The sequence below is a fragment of the Coffea arabica genome, chromosome 4e (assembly GCF_036785885.1).
Source record: "Coffea arabica cultivar ET-39 chromosome 4e, Coffea Arabica ET-39 HiFi, whole genome shotgun sequence".
NCBI classification, from domain to species: Eukaryota; Viridiplantae; Streptophyta; class Magnoliopsida; order Gentianales; family Rubiaceae; genus Coffea; species Coffea arabica.
Window position 1 is genome coordinate 25423395 of NC_092317.1, and position 12862 is coordinate 25436256.

At 39.0% G+C, this 12862-nt stretch overlaps 1 protein-coding gene across 1 annotated transcript; it reads right to left on the bottom strand.

The window, feature by feature from the left end:
- Nucleotides 1–11276: 11276 nt before the first annotated feature.
- LOC140005537 (uncharacterized) lies at nucleotides 11277–12338 on the bottom strand. Its single transcript, XM_072046544.1, has one exon. It carries the CDS (start codon nucleotides 12336–12338, stop codon nucleotides 11277–11279), a length of 1062 nt encoding a protein of 353 aa, XP_071902645.1.
- Nucleotides 12339–12862: the final 524 nt, after the last annotated feature.

Here is a 12862-nt window from a genome sequence, read left to right on the forward strand (position 1 = left end):
ACCATTGTTAAACAGATTTGATAACTGATTTTACTGGTTACTCGCTGAGCTTCTAGCTCACCCCAAAAAATGTTTTATTCCCCTCCACAGGGCTCAAGGCGAAGGAGTGGCTTGTAGTGTTTATTCATGGATTATCTCATGTATGGATTGAATTTGGATTCCTTTTGTGTAATCATTCATATCGGGATTGTATTGAACATTTAGAATTGATTGGTTGTGTAATAGTCAAGTTTTGGACTTCCTCCTGTATAATCATTGTGACCAAGGATCAGAGTGGCGCAGTGGAAGCGTGGACGCTTCGCTTTTGATATGTAAATGTTGGAATATTTGATTTATATTGGAGATTTTATCTTGTATTTGTTTGAGGACTGTAGTGATCGACTGAGTCCCGGCGAGAGCTGGGCAGGCGGCCCGTTGACCCCTCTGGTTCGCCTTAGGGGAAAATGGGGTCGTGACAACACTTCTGAAAGCTTAGCCTGCTTATACATTAACAAACCATAATGAATAGCCTGTTTCGACTTAATACAGAACAGATGAATTCATATTATGCATTGATGTGTATTACTTCCTTATGGACCTCACTAAATCTGCCTTTTCGCTTTCAATTGGTGAAATATTTTTCAAGAAGAATTATGTACACCATATACATGAAAATACCTTAAGGTGTATTTGCCACTCGAATAGAATGAAGTATACAATTAACTTTATAGTTTGCATGAATAATATTCGAGAATTTTTTCTTTCTCTTTTCTGCGATAAAATATGGAAAAAGCAACACGAGCTGTTCTATGTTTCAAATGTAGCTAGATTATTGCTGAACATTAGTGTTATTTGTGATCGGCGTTTGAAAAATCTTGCCACCTTTTTACAAAGCTTAACAAACATCTCTGTGTACTTCTTTGTCCCATAATCCATTTACAACTAACTTTCCTGATTTTGTATGTCAAACATAGCAAACGCAAAATGATTGTATGTTGTACGCCAAGACTTAATGATTGTATTTGACAAGATAACTTTCCTAAGTTACGTAGGTTTGGCTGCTTACAAATACTTGTTCAAATCATAAAAAATGTATAACTTTTACTTAAGCAACAATAGCGCATAATGAAGTATCAATTTTAAAAGTTAGGCAGCTTACAGCAATATCATGATGCCCACTGTCCATCATTATTCCAACTAGCTCAGGGGGTAGTTCATTTATCTGTGCACCAGATTCAGTCTCTTCCTCTTCATGCGCCCCAATCTACGAAAATAAAATCAAACTATCACTTCATAAGTACATGATATGTGTGGCCTATACATACAAACTAGTAAGTTACAATCCATCAATACAAAAAAAAAAAATTTATCGCTCTTACTGGTTTTCCTTTTCCATAACCTCCGAGATTATTGATCTCCAATGCATCCCGCTCTGAAATTAAAGCATCTGTCCATGCCTTTGCTCTTGGTGTAACTCGAGCCACTCTGTGCTTTAGTATTGTCACTCGATCAAGGTAATGCACCTGCAATTCAATTGGAGACTGACACATCAATTATATCACCTACAATTCAAGTACTATGCATAAACAACCTTCATGTGCCTAATTAAAATTTGTTACTAACTTTCAATATCACGTAACTAAACTTACCAGTAGGACAAACATGCAGCCCCCAACATATTGGTGTTGCTTTCTGCTTTTCTTCTGCACTTCTAATATCCTATTGCATAGTACATTTCTAACGTATTCTGTCCAGTTTAATGAGGGCACCTTAGTAACCACCTTCGTGCAACCTCATAGCCGGATTTTATGTTCAACCCGTGTAGTTGGAGCTAATAGACATCCACAAGCAAATGCAACAAATAGTCGCTTGAACTCGTCCCCACCGCTCATGCATACTAACTCCTTTGGCAGCTCTTTCCATTTGTATGTTCGGCGACTTGGTCCAGAATCTCTACCATCACTGCTATCAGTGTCTTCAACTGGTAAGGGGCCATCATTTGGGATTCCAAGGAGTAAACTGATGTCTTTTGTTGTTAAGGATAGCACACCATCTCTATGTAGCTGAAAGCTGCGTAGTGTAGGATTAAAATTGTAGACTAGCCAGGTTCCTATGCCGTTCGGAATGGAGCGACACTTTATTTCCAGCAACCCTCGAAACCCCATATATCTGATTTGCTATTTTTTTGTTTCATCAATGTTCAATGCTAACCAAACCATATGATTTGGTGAACAACGAATGGTGTACTTCGGATTCCATAATCAAGTTCAAGCAGAAAAACTAGTTAGCCATACACAGATTATCACGTAATAACCTATTTCAGCAGCCATGCTTTGTGCTTACCTTAATCTGCTGTTTTCGCGGTATAGTCTTTCCAAGCCGCGCCATTTCTCTCTTGTACTCCTCTTTCTCTTTCCTATAGTTCTCTTTTCGATTCTGTACTTCTTCCTCGGTCAACTTATCATATGCTTCTTTGGCCATTTTATTATACTGCATTGGATACATATAGTCATGAATCATGTTATATGTAATTCAATATTTTCTAACATGGATTAATATCAGAAACCTCCCCTAATGTTTGTTCTAATCACATCTAGCACCCCCAAGTTTTCGAAATCACACCTTGCATCTCCGGCAGTAGGATGTGACAGGTTCTCCTAATCAAAAGGTGAGAAATTACCCAAAAATCACCAACATCTATTCCATGCCACAAACAACCTTAACTTATTCAGAGGCAAAAAGAAATTCGAATAAGTAATGTTATACCATAACCGAAGTTGAACAGCCATAATTTAAAAATAATCAATGCAATATACAGAGACCAATACTCCACTACAAAAACTAAGAAGAAAACTGCATACCAAAAAAGATAAAAAAAAATTAAAAATTCTTTTAAGAAACTGCTGATAACTGTTCTGAATTATGTAATATTTTTTGTACAAAGTGTAACTCTAATTGAACTATCTATAAAACTTATCAACACAAATATGATTATTACATATTGGACCCATATCTACACTAACAATTTATCACACTTCTGTTGTAAGGATGTACAAGAAGTGTGAGACCTCGGATAGTCCTTAATTTCGAAATTATGTGATATTAATAGCATTTTATTCTATTTTGTACTAAATTATTAGAAAACCCTAAATTGTATTATTTATAAAATCCTAGTTTTTGTATTAATCACAAATTTGAGTTGTAATTCATGTTTGGTATTCTAGAGTGTGTTTTGGTACAAGTAAGTATAGGATTCGATTTATTTTATACAGGTTAAGTAAGTTTAAAAAGTTAGAAAATCTCATACTAGTAAAACCTCTAGTGTTATAATTTATTAGAACCCTAAGTTGGGGTTAAAACCCTTAATTTTGCCTATGACAAGAAAGTTGTTGTTTAATTGCATTTGTGTATGTTCATACATGGTTAAGTATAGATGATTAATATAGAAGGGTGATTAGTGAAGTAATTAAGTGTGGTTAAGTGTTTTAGACTAGATTAAGTTTATATCCTATGGAGTTAATTGAAAGCTTTCTATATATGTTTGGGCAATAGTGTAAGAAAGAGAAATTAAAGGTGTAAGGGCTAAGGAGCAAATTGGGAGCTTTTATGTGATTGGTGGTGTTGGAAAATATCTCCCAAAGCTTTGACTAACATTCTATCATAGGATTTATAAGAGAAACATGAGAAAGAAAACAAAACAAAACTAAGAGAGAAAGAGAGAGAGAGTGATGCGCGACGGATCTAGACGAACACCAAGTTGAATCGATATGCGGAACTCTGACCCTTCTAGAATCACAAGTCACGAACTAAGGATAATCCTTAACCCAAGACTAGCGAATTTAGTGAACCAAAAGTATAGTTAGAAGAACGCCACAACCAAGGAGACTACTTGATTGATAAGTTCAATGAACAGCTTGAGATTGATTCTCAAGTATTCAAAGGAAATTCTCTTGAGGCAAGAGAGAGAGAAATAACTCACATATATTTTATAAAATCTGAATTGTCCCCTAATGAATGAAAACCTAGGCTATATATAGCCTTACAGGACTCAAACCCTAGAATGTCCAATGGACGATCTTGCCCTTCATTAAGGGTGAAAATATCTAACAACTAATTGACTAAAATTAAGACTCTGAATTCGGCCAAAGTGAAGTGAAAATTGACCGAAATTATTAATGCTAACAAACAACTAATAATGGTAACCAAAACCCTAATTAGCAAGCTAGTGCTCCGTGAACTAGTCTTCACTTGGTTCCTCCATTTGAAGGAAAGTGTATAGAGTAGTTTCTCCATTATGTAATCCTTCAATGGTCCTCAAGTCATCACCAACTCGTTCTTGAATCTTGCAAACAAGAGCTTGAAGTGATTCTTGAATTCTCCTAGCACGTGCTCTTGTAATTGGACCACTGGGTATTTGCATGACCTGAGTGTGACAGCCCCACCTTCCCCTAAGGCGAACCAAAGGGGTTAGCGGACTGCCTGCCCAGCTCTCGCCAGGACTACGGGCAGTTACACGCGATCTAGAACGTTTCGGGAAAGTAAAAGCGCGCTCGGACAAGCCACAAGGAACAAAATAACAAAATATAAAAAAACGAAAACGTTGAATAGTAGCCTGGACAGCAGAATCCGGCCTGAATCTGGCCGGATTAGCGGCCGGATTCTTGGCCGGATACTGTCCAGTGAGCAAGTTCACGGATTCAAAAAAATCCAAGGCAATCCGGCCGACAATTCGGCCAGTTTCTGGCCGGATTCCTGGCCGGATTCGGTCCAGTGCCTTTCCGTCAAAATTTTTCTTTTGCCGTTCACAAGCCGAATTGTTCCGAAAGTCAACCAAACATCAACCAAGCATATATACACTAAAATCCAATATTTACAACCACATTGGCATGTCAAAAACTATTTATCATGAATACACATGTTTGGTTTGCCAATCAAACAATGAACCCAATACACATTAGGGTTTCATGCAAAGAGCTATCAAAATAGACATATACATGGCTCAATTTGGCAACCAACAAGTATGAGCTTCCAAAAGTGATTATTTTCCTGTAAGGAAAACAAATGGAATGGTGTGAGCTAAAGCTCAGTGAGCAACTATCACACAATCAACCAAGATCACTTAAGCATATTCGTTCATTGCAAATATTCAAATAAGAAGCAAAACAAATCGGTAAAAGGATACGGTCGGCTCTCAGGAGCCCATTTCCACTTCTTGATCCAAACTCATTGACCCCTCCGTCAATGTTAAAAGTACCAAACCGTAGACCCCTCTTCACTTCCATTCCTTCCATCCAACATACCCCAACCGGGCCCGCACTCCAAGCAGTAGCTTTAGGTGATACTCGAGTACACCGGAACCAAGGGTCTCATTACCACAAGATTCCCATTTCAGTCCCCGTGGCTAGTCAATGTTCACGACCAAGCCCTCGCTGGCTCGATTCAATTGAATGCCAACGGGGTCGAGCTCAGTACAGTAGGGCCGTTGGATACTCGTCCAACCAACACCCAAACAATTTCCATGAATGAAATCCAAGAATTCATATAGCAGTATAGTAATACAGTGAAACGGTAAACAATCGGTCACAAGAATTAAAGGAATGAGGGCGGTCAAGTACACCCTCACCCTAATCATTTCCAATAGCCAAACAAGCCTTCAAGGCATCACAATCACATATAGCAAAGCCACATTATAAATCCAAGTGAGTAGTATACTCACCAATTAAGCAAGTGAGGTTTCATGCACCGTCGTCCCTAGTACGTCGTGCACTAACGTCACGCCCTAGAATATGTAAACAAATACCATAAGACTCGATAACGAGTCATAAATTCAAGCCAAACACAACCCCAATAGGGTTTCATATGCATAATCAAGCATCATAGCAAACCAGAAATTTCAGCAATGCACTAATGTGACCTTACAAAAAAAAACAGTTTTTGGCTTCCAAATGCGGTAATGGCACAAAATGCGTTACGCTCATCGGATGAGGGTGTAAGACCCACCATCGCGAAGCTAAAAGACAGGGCTACAACAATGTAGAAGGCCACTCAGTCCAAATCCTAGCACAACTAGGTCAAAAATGCAGAAAACTAACCCAGAACCGTAATTGCAGGTTCCCAAATCCCACAAAACTGTAATCAGTCCAATTCAGTCTATACAGGTCCAAATGCATTGATTCCAAAGGCATATAAAATCTAAGACATCAAGCTACATTTCATCAGAAGACACCAACAACAAAATCCAAATCAATTCCAGTCAAAACAGACAATTACTATCGCAGTTCGCACATTCTGTTCACCAAAAACAGCAACAGTAAAAACGGCATAACTCACTCTACACTACTCCAAATTCCCTGAACTTTTGCAGGCACTTCAAACTCATCAATACCTACAACTTTAATGTTTTGAGAAAAGTCCAATTCGGCCTCTATCTATGACCTAAAATTTCGGACAGAATGTTCAACCAAGAACCCTAATTTTCCAGAAATTCTTCCAAATTCAAAATTGATTGCATTTAACAACAATTCACACCTACTAGAGTCAAAGCCCCTTATTACCAACCATCAAAAACAACCACACCATCAAGATCATAAGAAACCAGAAAATTCCTCATAAAATAAAAAACTCAACCAATTCATTCCAAACCATGAAATAATCCACAATTTCTCACACCATAGCCACCATTAGGCATAAAATAACCATCATTAAGTATAAGGGAGTAGTCAAACATCACTTACCTAAGAAACAAGAGATGTAGAGATGTTGGCCACCTAAGACCTTCAAACAAACTTCAATAGACCACTCACAAGCACCCAAAGGATAGATTTTATGGAGTAGAATCTAAGTTATGTGGTTGGTTTTGGAAGATTGAGTGAAATGGAAGCTAGAAAGTTGAAGAATTTTGTCTTTCTTCTTGCTAGAGAGGTTCGGCCATCAAGAGGTGAAAATGGTGAATTTTTGTGATTTTTTTTGAAGATATTAACCACTTAGTCAAAATAGTCAAGAAAATGAATAGTAACTCTTAAGTCCTAACCAATATCATGGTGACACTTGGCATCACATTAATTGCATTTCTATCCTTTGTTCACCTCTCACATCAATCACTTCACACTCCTCTACTTATCCATTAACACCCGATACATTTTACACAGTATCCGGAATCTAACCTTATTGGTCGAATTTTTCCGAACTTTCCGCACTAGTGGGTCTCACGTCCTTTCTATATACTTAATTTTCCAAAAACTCTCCAAGGCTAGAAAAATCATCTAAAAACTATAATTGCTCATAAAATCCACCAAGAAAATATTCCTAGGCCAGAAAATGCAGAAAACATGCAATTAAAGGGGAAAACCCTAGGAAAAATATTAGGGAATTTACGGGTTCTCACACTGAGCACTAGAAGTTTGAGCAGCCTTGAGCCCCTCCTCATTAGTCCCCTCCTCTTGAAGGCGATTTGTCCCCAAATCAAACTCATCGTCTGCATGAAAAGGACTCAAGTCAGATACATTAAAAGTAGCATGTACCCCATACTCACCTGGAAGTTCAAGTTTGTAGGCATTGTCATTTATACGCTCCAGGACTTGGAATGGACCATCTCCCCGTGGAAGTAGCTTACTACGCCGTTTGACTGGAAACCTCTCTTTGCGCATGTGTATCCATACCCAATCGCCAGGCTCAAAGACCATCTTGCGGCGCCCCTTGTTGGCACTTTGGATGTATTGAAGTGTACGCTTCTCGATGTTGGCTCGCACCTTAGTGTGTAACTCACGTACATATGCAGCCTTGGTCTTACCATCCAAGTTAACTCTCTCATGAACAGGTAAAGGAGTTAAATCCAAAGGTGTGAGAGGGTTAAAACCATACACAATTTCAAACGGCGAATAACGTGTAGCAGAATGGACAATGCGATTGTATGCAAATTCCACATGTGGTAAGCAATCTTCCCAAGATTTAATGTTCTTTTTAATAACTGCGCGCAATAGGGTAGATAATGTGAGGCCCCAGTTCGTTCTACGTTGAGATATTCATTATTTGGGCGGTAACGTTTGGTTTGGGAGTATTTCGAAAACCCTAAGTAGGGATTAAGATTTAAACCCTAAGTTCCGGTTAAGATTGAAAACCCGTTTTTTCTACATTTTCTTTATTAGAAATTTCCCCAGATAATTTTTTTTTGAGTAAATAGAGTTTTTAGATGATTTTTCTAGTATTAGTTAGTTTTTGAGAAATTAAGAACATATATCGGATGTGGGACCCACTAGTGCGAAAAGTTCGGAAAAATTCGGCCAATAAGGTTAAGTTTCGGATACTGTATAAAATTTATCGGGTGTTAAGAGATAAGTAGAGTGTGTGAAATGATTGATGTGAGAGAGAAAAGAAAGGATAGGATTGCATTTATGAGAGTGACAAGTGTCACTTCCTTATTGGATTGAACTTAAGAAACACTATTCACATTTTTGACTTTTTTGACCAAAGGATAAAATATCTCAAAAATCATTCAAAATTCACCATTTTTCTTTCTCCATAGCCGGCTCTCTCTCTCTCCCTTGCAAGAAGGAGAAAAAAACCTCTTCAATCTTCAAGCTTTCCACTAGCAAATCATCTCAATCAAGCACATAAATTAGTTTCCTTTCCATACAACTTTTCTAGTTGGTGATAGTGGGTGGTTTAGTGAAGCTTTTTGGAAGAGCTAAGGTGTCCATCATCTTCCTCTCTCTTGTTATTAGGTGAGTGATGCTTAAACTTCCCTCCTATACTTAATGATGGTTATTTTGTGCCTAATGGTGGCTTGAGTAATGAATATGTGATTTATTTCTTGATTTGAAGAGTTTTGGTGAAGTTTTCCATTTTATGATGATTTTTCTGGTTTAATTGCATTATGATGGTGTGGTTGTTTATGATGATTGGTAATGGTATATATAGGCTCTAGTAGGTGCAAATTAGTGATAAATGCAATCAATTTTGGATTTGGAAGAATTTCTGGAAAATTAGGGTTCTTGGTTGAACATTCTGTCCGAAATTTTAGGTCATAGCTAGAGGCCGAATTGGACTTTGCTCAAAACATTAAAGTTGTAGGTATTGATGAGGATGAAGTGCCTGCAAAATTTCAGGGTATTTGGAGTAGTATAGAGTGAGTTATGCCGTTTTTACTGTTGCTGTTTTTGGTGAACAGAATGTACGAACTGCGATAGTAATTGTCTGTTTTGACTGGAATTGGTTTGGATTTCGTTGTTGGTGTCTTCTGATGAAATGTAGCTTGATGTCTTAGCTTTCATATTCCTTTGGAATCAATGCATTTGGACCTGTATAGACTGACTTGGACTGATTACAGTTTTGTGTGATTTGGGAACCTGCAATTACGGTTCTGGGTTGGTTTTCTGCATTTGTGACTTAGTTGTGCTAGGATTTGGACTGAGAGGCCTTCTACATTGTTGTAGCCCCTTAAGTCCTGGATATCCCTGTAAATTTTCAGGATTAACGGAGTGGTATAACCTGAGTTATAAACGAAATACTCAGACCTGTTTTGACCGTCAAATTCTGTTCTGTTCTTATATCCGGACAGTTTACGACTGGAACTTTGGCTTCACGTTTGACTAGGTTACAAGCTGTTTGGGCTTGCGACCAAAACACCAAACTTATAGCTCTATATCAGAGCTTTCTAACGCCCTTGGAATTTCATGAATCGGATTTATAGAACCTGAGATATAGCCGACCAAATAAGGCCTGCCCGTGAAAATGACCATTTTCTGGTCAGATCTGTTTTGGTCCTGATGACCAATTTCCGTTCGAAATTTGGATTTCCGACCTTCATGAAAGTTGTTCCATTTGGAATGAACTATCTAACTGCCAATTTTCAGCTCTTTTGACCATGTGTAGCATAGAAAACAGTTTGCACTCAAAACTGGCCATTTGTGCATTGGCCAGATTTCGTAAGCGATTGTGTTTGGTTCATTTGGGACTGAAGCCTCCAGTTTCAGTTCTGGATGTCTTCATAACAGTTGTTGTTCATCCTTTAAGCTTCGATATGGCATCTCATAAGCCTTAATCCGGTATTCTTAGCTCAACTTATGAGTAAACTAGAAACGAGTGTCAAATCTGCCGTTTCCGCTAACGGCCGTTTCCGTTTCCGTCCGTCATATTTACGTGCGCGCGTGTCGTGTTTGCCGTTTTGCTTGTTTTAGGCACGATAGTATCCGTTTGCGATATTATGTGACACAATCTTCTATTTCAGACGGTGGTGAGCTGGGCGGAACTGGTGGAGCCCACTACTAGTTGTTCATTTCGATCCGACTTCGTACTTTTGCTATTTCAGTTTCTGAGTAAGTATTCAAGCCAGTTTGATGTGTTTTCTTTGCTATGTGTTTGAGATATGTGAAAAGGGTACTTAGGCGAGGGTGTACTTTATCGCACTCGACCTAAACCCTAATTTGAATGTATAATTGTACTTGGCATATGTATATGACCCTTTTGGAACCAAAACCCTTGAGCTTGTGGCTCGGGGCGACTTTCGAGTAAAGTTTGTGAAGTTTGCAAAGTTTGTGAGTTCGTGGGCCCGACCTAAGACCTGTTTGGACTATTCGAGCCGGTTAGGGCTTGGTCGAAGTCAGTCCAACTTAGTCTGCGGTCACCAAGTTTGTAGGTTCATGTTATGAACCAATTTTGTGAATCCGGTTCACCGAGAAGGTGACCAAGTTTGTGACCCGAGCTTGTGACTCAAGCTCAAGTTTGTGATTTCGTTCGCCCGGGCAAGTTTGTGAGGTGACTGGCCAGTGAGGGTGATAAGGTGTCGGTGGGTGTATAAGTGAAGTTCTACGGACTATTATTTGCGGTCGACGGAGTGTCGGCAGGAGATCATACATGGCACATGAATTGGCTTTGGAGCCACCCGTATCCTTATTATATGATGTTGTTCTTTTCTGCTTTTGCTTTACTCTTATTGTGTAATTGTTGCTACGTGAATTTATGCTTTCACCCCTGTTTACTTACTAAGCATTTGGCTTACCCCTTTCCATTTGTTTTCCTTAGCAGGGGCCGACGCGGGGACTTTTGGCTCGTATACTAGTATAGGTAGATTGGCTTGTAATAGTTGAACAGTTAGGATGTTTGTTTTTGTTTTGGTGGTTTGTATAAGGACCCTTCTTAGGGTCTACCTTTTGCTGGTTATTGTTATAGTATATCAGAGCGTTTTGGCTTGATGCTTTTGAAGATGTAAATAGACTTTTGGTGGTTGTATATTTTTTTTTTTTTTTTTGACATAGAAATTCTTTTTATTTATTCATGGAAAATATAACCAAATATTCCTCTTACATAATCCTCATTTTTCTAATTGAAGGTATCCCTATTCTGTCCAAACGGATTGCCCCACGAGCCAACCTTGGGAATTTACTGAAAGTATCGTAAACCACAATTTGTTTATCTGGATGAGATATACCCACATTGGATAAAGCATCAGCAACTGTGTTAGCCTCCCGATAGCAGTGCGTGAATCTAGGTGGATCATCTAATAACTGCCAAATCTGGTTGACGTATCTTCGAATTTTCCACGGACACTGAGTACGACGTTGAATGATCCCAATTAAAACCAATGAATCTGATTGTACACATATGTTTCCAAAACCGTTATGTATACAGATCTGAAGACCAATAAGAAGGGCACAAGCCTCTGCACGGAGACATGTAGTTTCTCCCAGATATGCCGAGAAACCAATCATTGGTAATCCAGTGGAATCCCGGAGTATGCCCCCACCTCCACCTATTCCTGGATTACCCTTAGCACATCCATCAGTGTTAAGAGTATACCTCCCTGTCTCTTTGGTTTCCCAGCGGATACCTTGATATACAACCGTACCCCCAGGTGCCTTTGACCAATAATACAATTGACAAAAGGATTGTAGTCTTATCAATTGTTTAAAATGTATTCCTACCATGGATTGGATTTCTGAGAAGATGGCTTGGCGAATGGCCGAAGATTGCATCTGGACACCCTCAAACATTGCTTTGTTCCTTGCCTTCCAAATCTGCCAGCAAATTACACTAGGAAGAATACGGCAAATAATCCTTCGTAACTCAGAATCCTGTGAATTCAACCACCAATCTACTATGCGTGCTCGTAGAAAAGATCCTGAGAATTTTATTCCACATAACCCTCCAAAATAATTCCAAAGGAATGACGCAATGTGTCCATTGGAGAATAAATGCTCAATAGACTCCTCAGAAGGCTCAGTACAGCAAAAGCACTTTGACGGCAAATGGAAACCAAATTTACGAAGCTTATCCGGTGTCGGTATTCTCCTCAGAAGTAGTCTCAACATGAAAAATGAAACTTTCAAAGGTATCAGAGAGTGCCAAATGGAAGCAAATACCATAGACGTGGGTCGGGTCTACCTAATGTCCCCAAAAGCCGAATGTAGAGAGAAATTTCCAGTTGTTGTGGGCATCCAAAAGACTTCAGCTATACTTCCTTTTTCTGGGACCATTTGTTCTGAGATGGAATAAGCAATTTCCTTTGGCAATGTGTGGTATAGAAGATTCAAATCCCAATGGCCGTTGTTTACGAAGTTTCGGAACGTCAAATTTGGGATAACTGGAACCTTTAGAAACAATGCACCACTCCCCAACCAGTTATCGTACCAAAAATGACACGCCCCATATTTGGCCACCCATAATATTGAGAGTTCCACTTGCCGGCTCACATTGAGCATCCTTCGCCAAATTGCCGAATCCGTTGGCCTGAGTTCTACCTGACAAGGGTGCAAACATTTACAATACTTTGCTTTCATGAAGGTCGACCACAGTGATGATTCTGTTCGGAATTTCCACCATAACTTGGAGGAAAAGGATGTGTAGACGTCACATAATCTCCGAAATCCAATTCCCTCTTCCTCAACTG

Coding starts and splice junctions, on each gene's coding strand:
- LOC140005537 (XM_072046544.1), bottom strand. CDS start 12,338: ATGGTATTTGCTTCCATTTGGCACTCTCTGATACCTTTGAAAGTTTCA.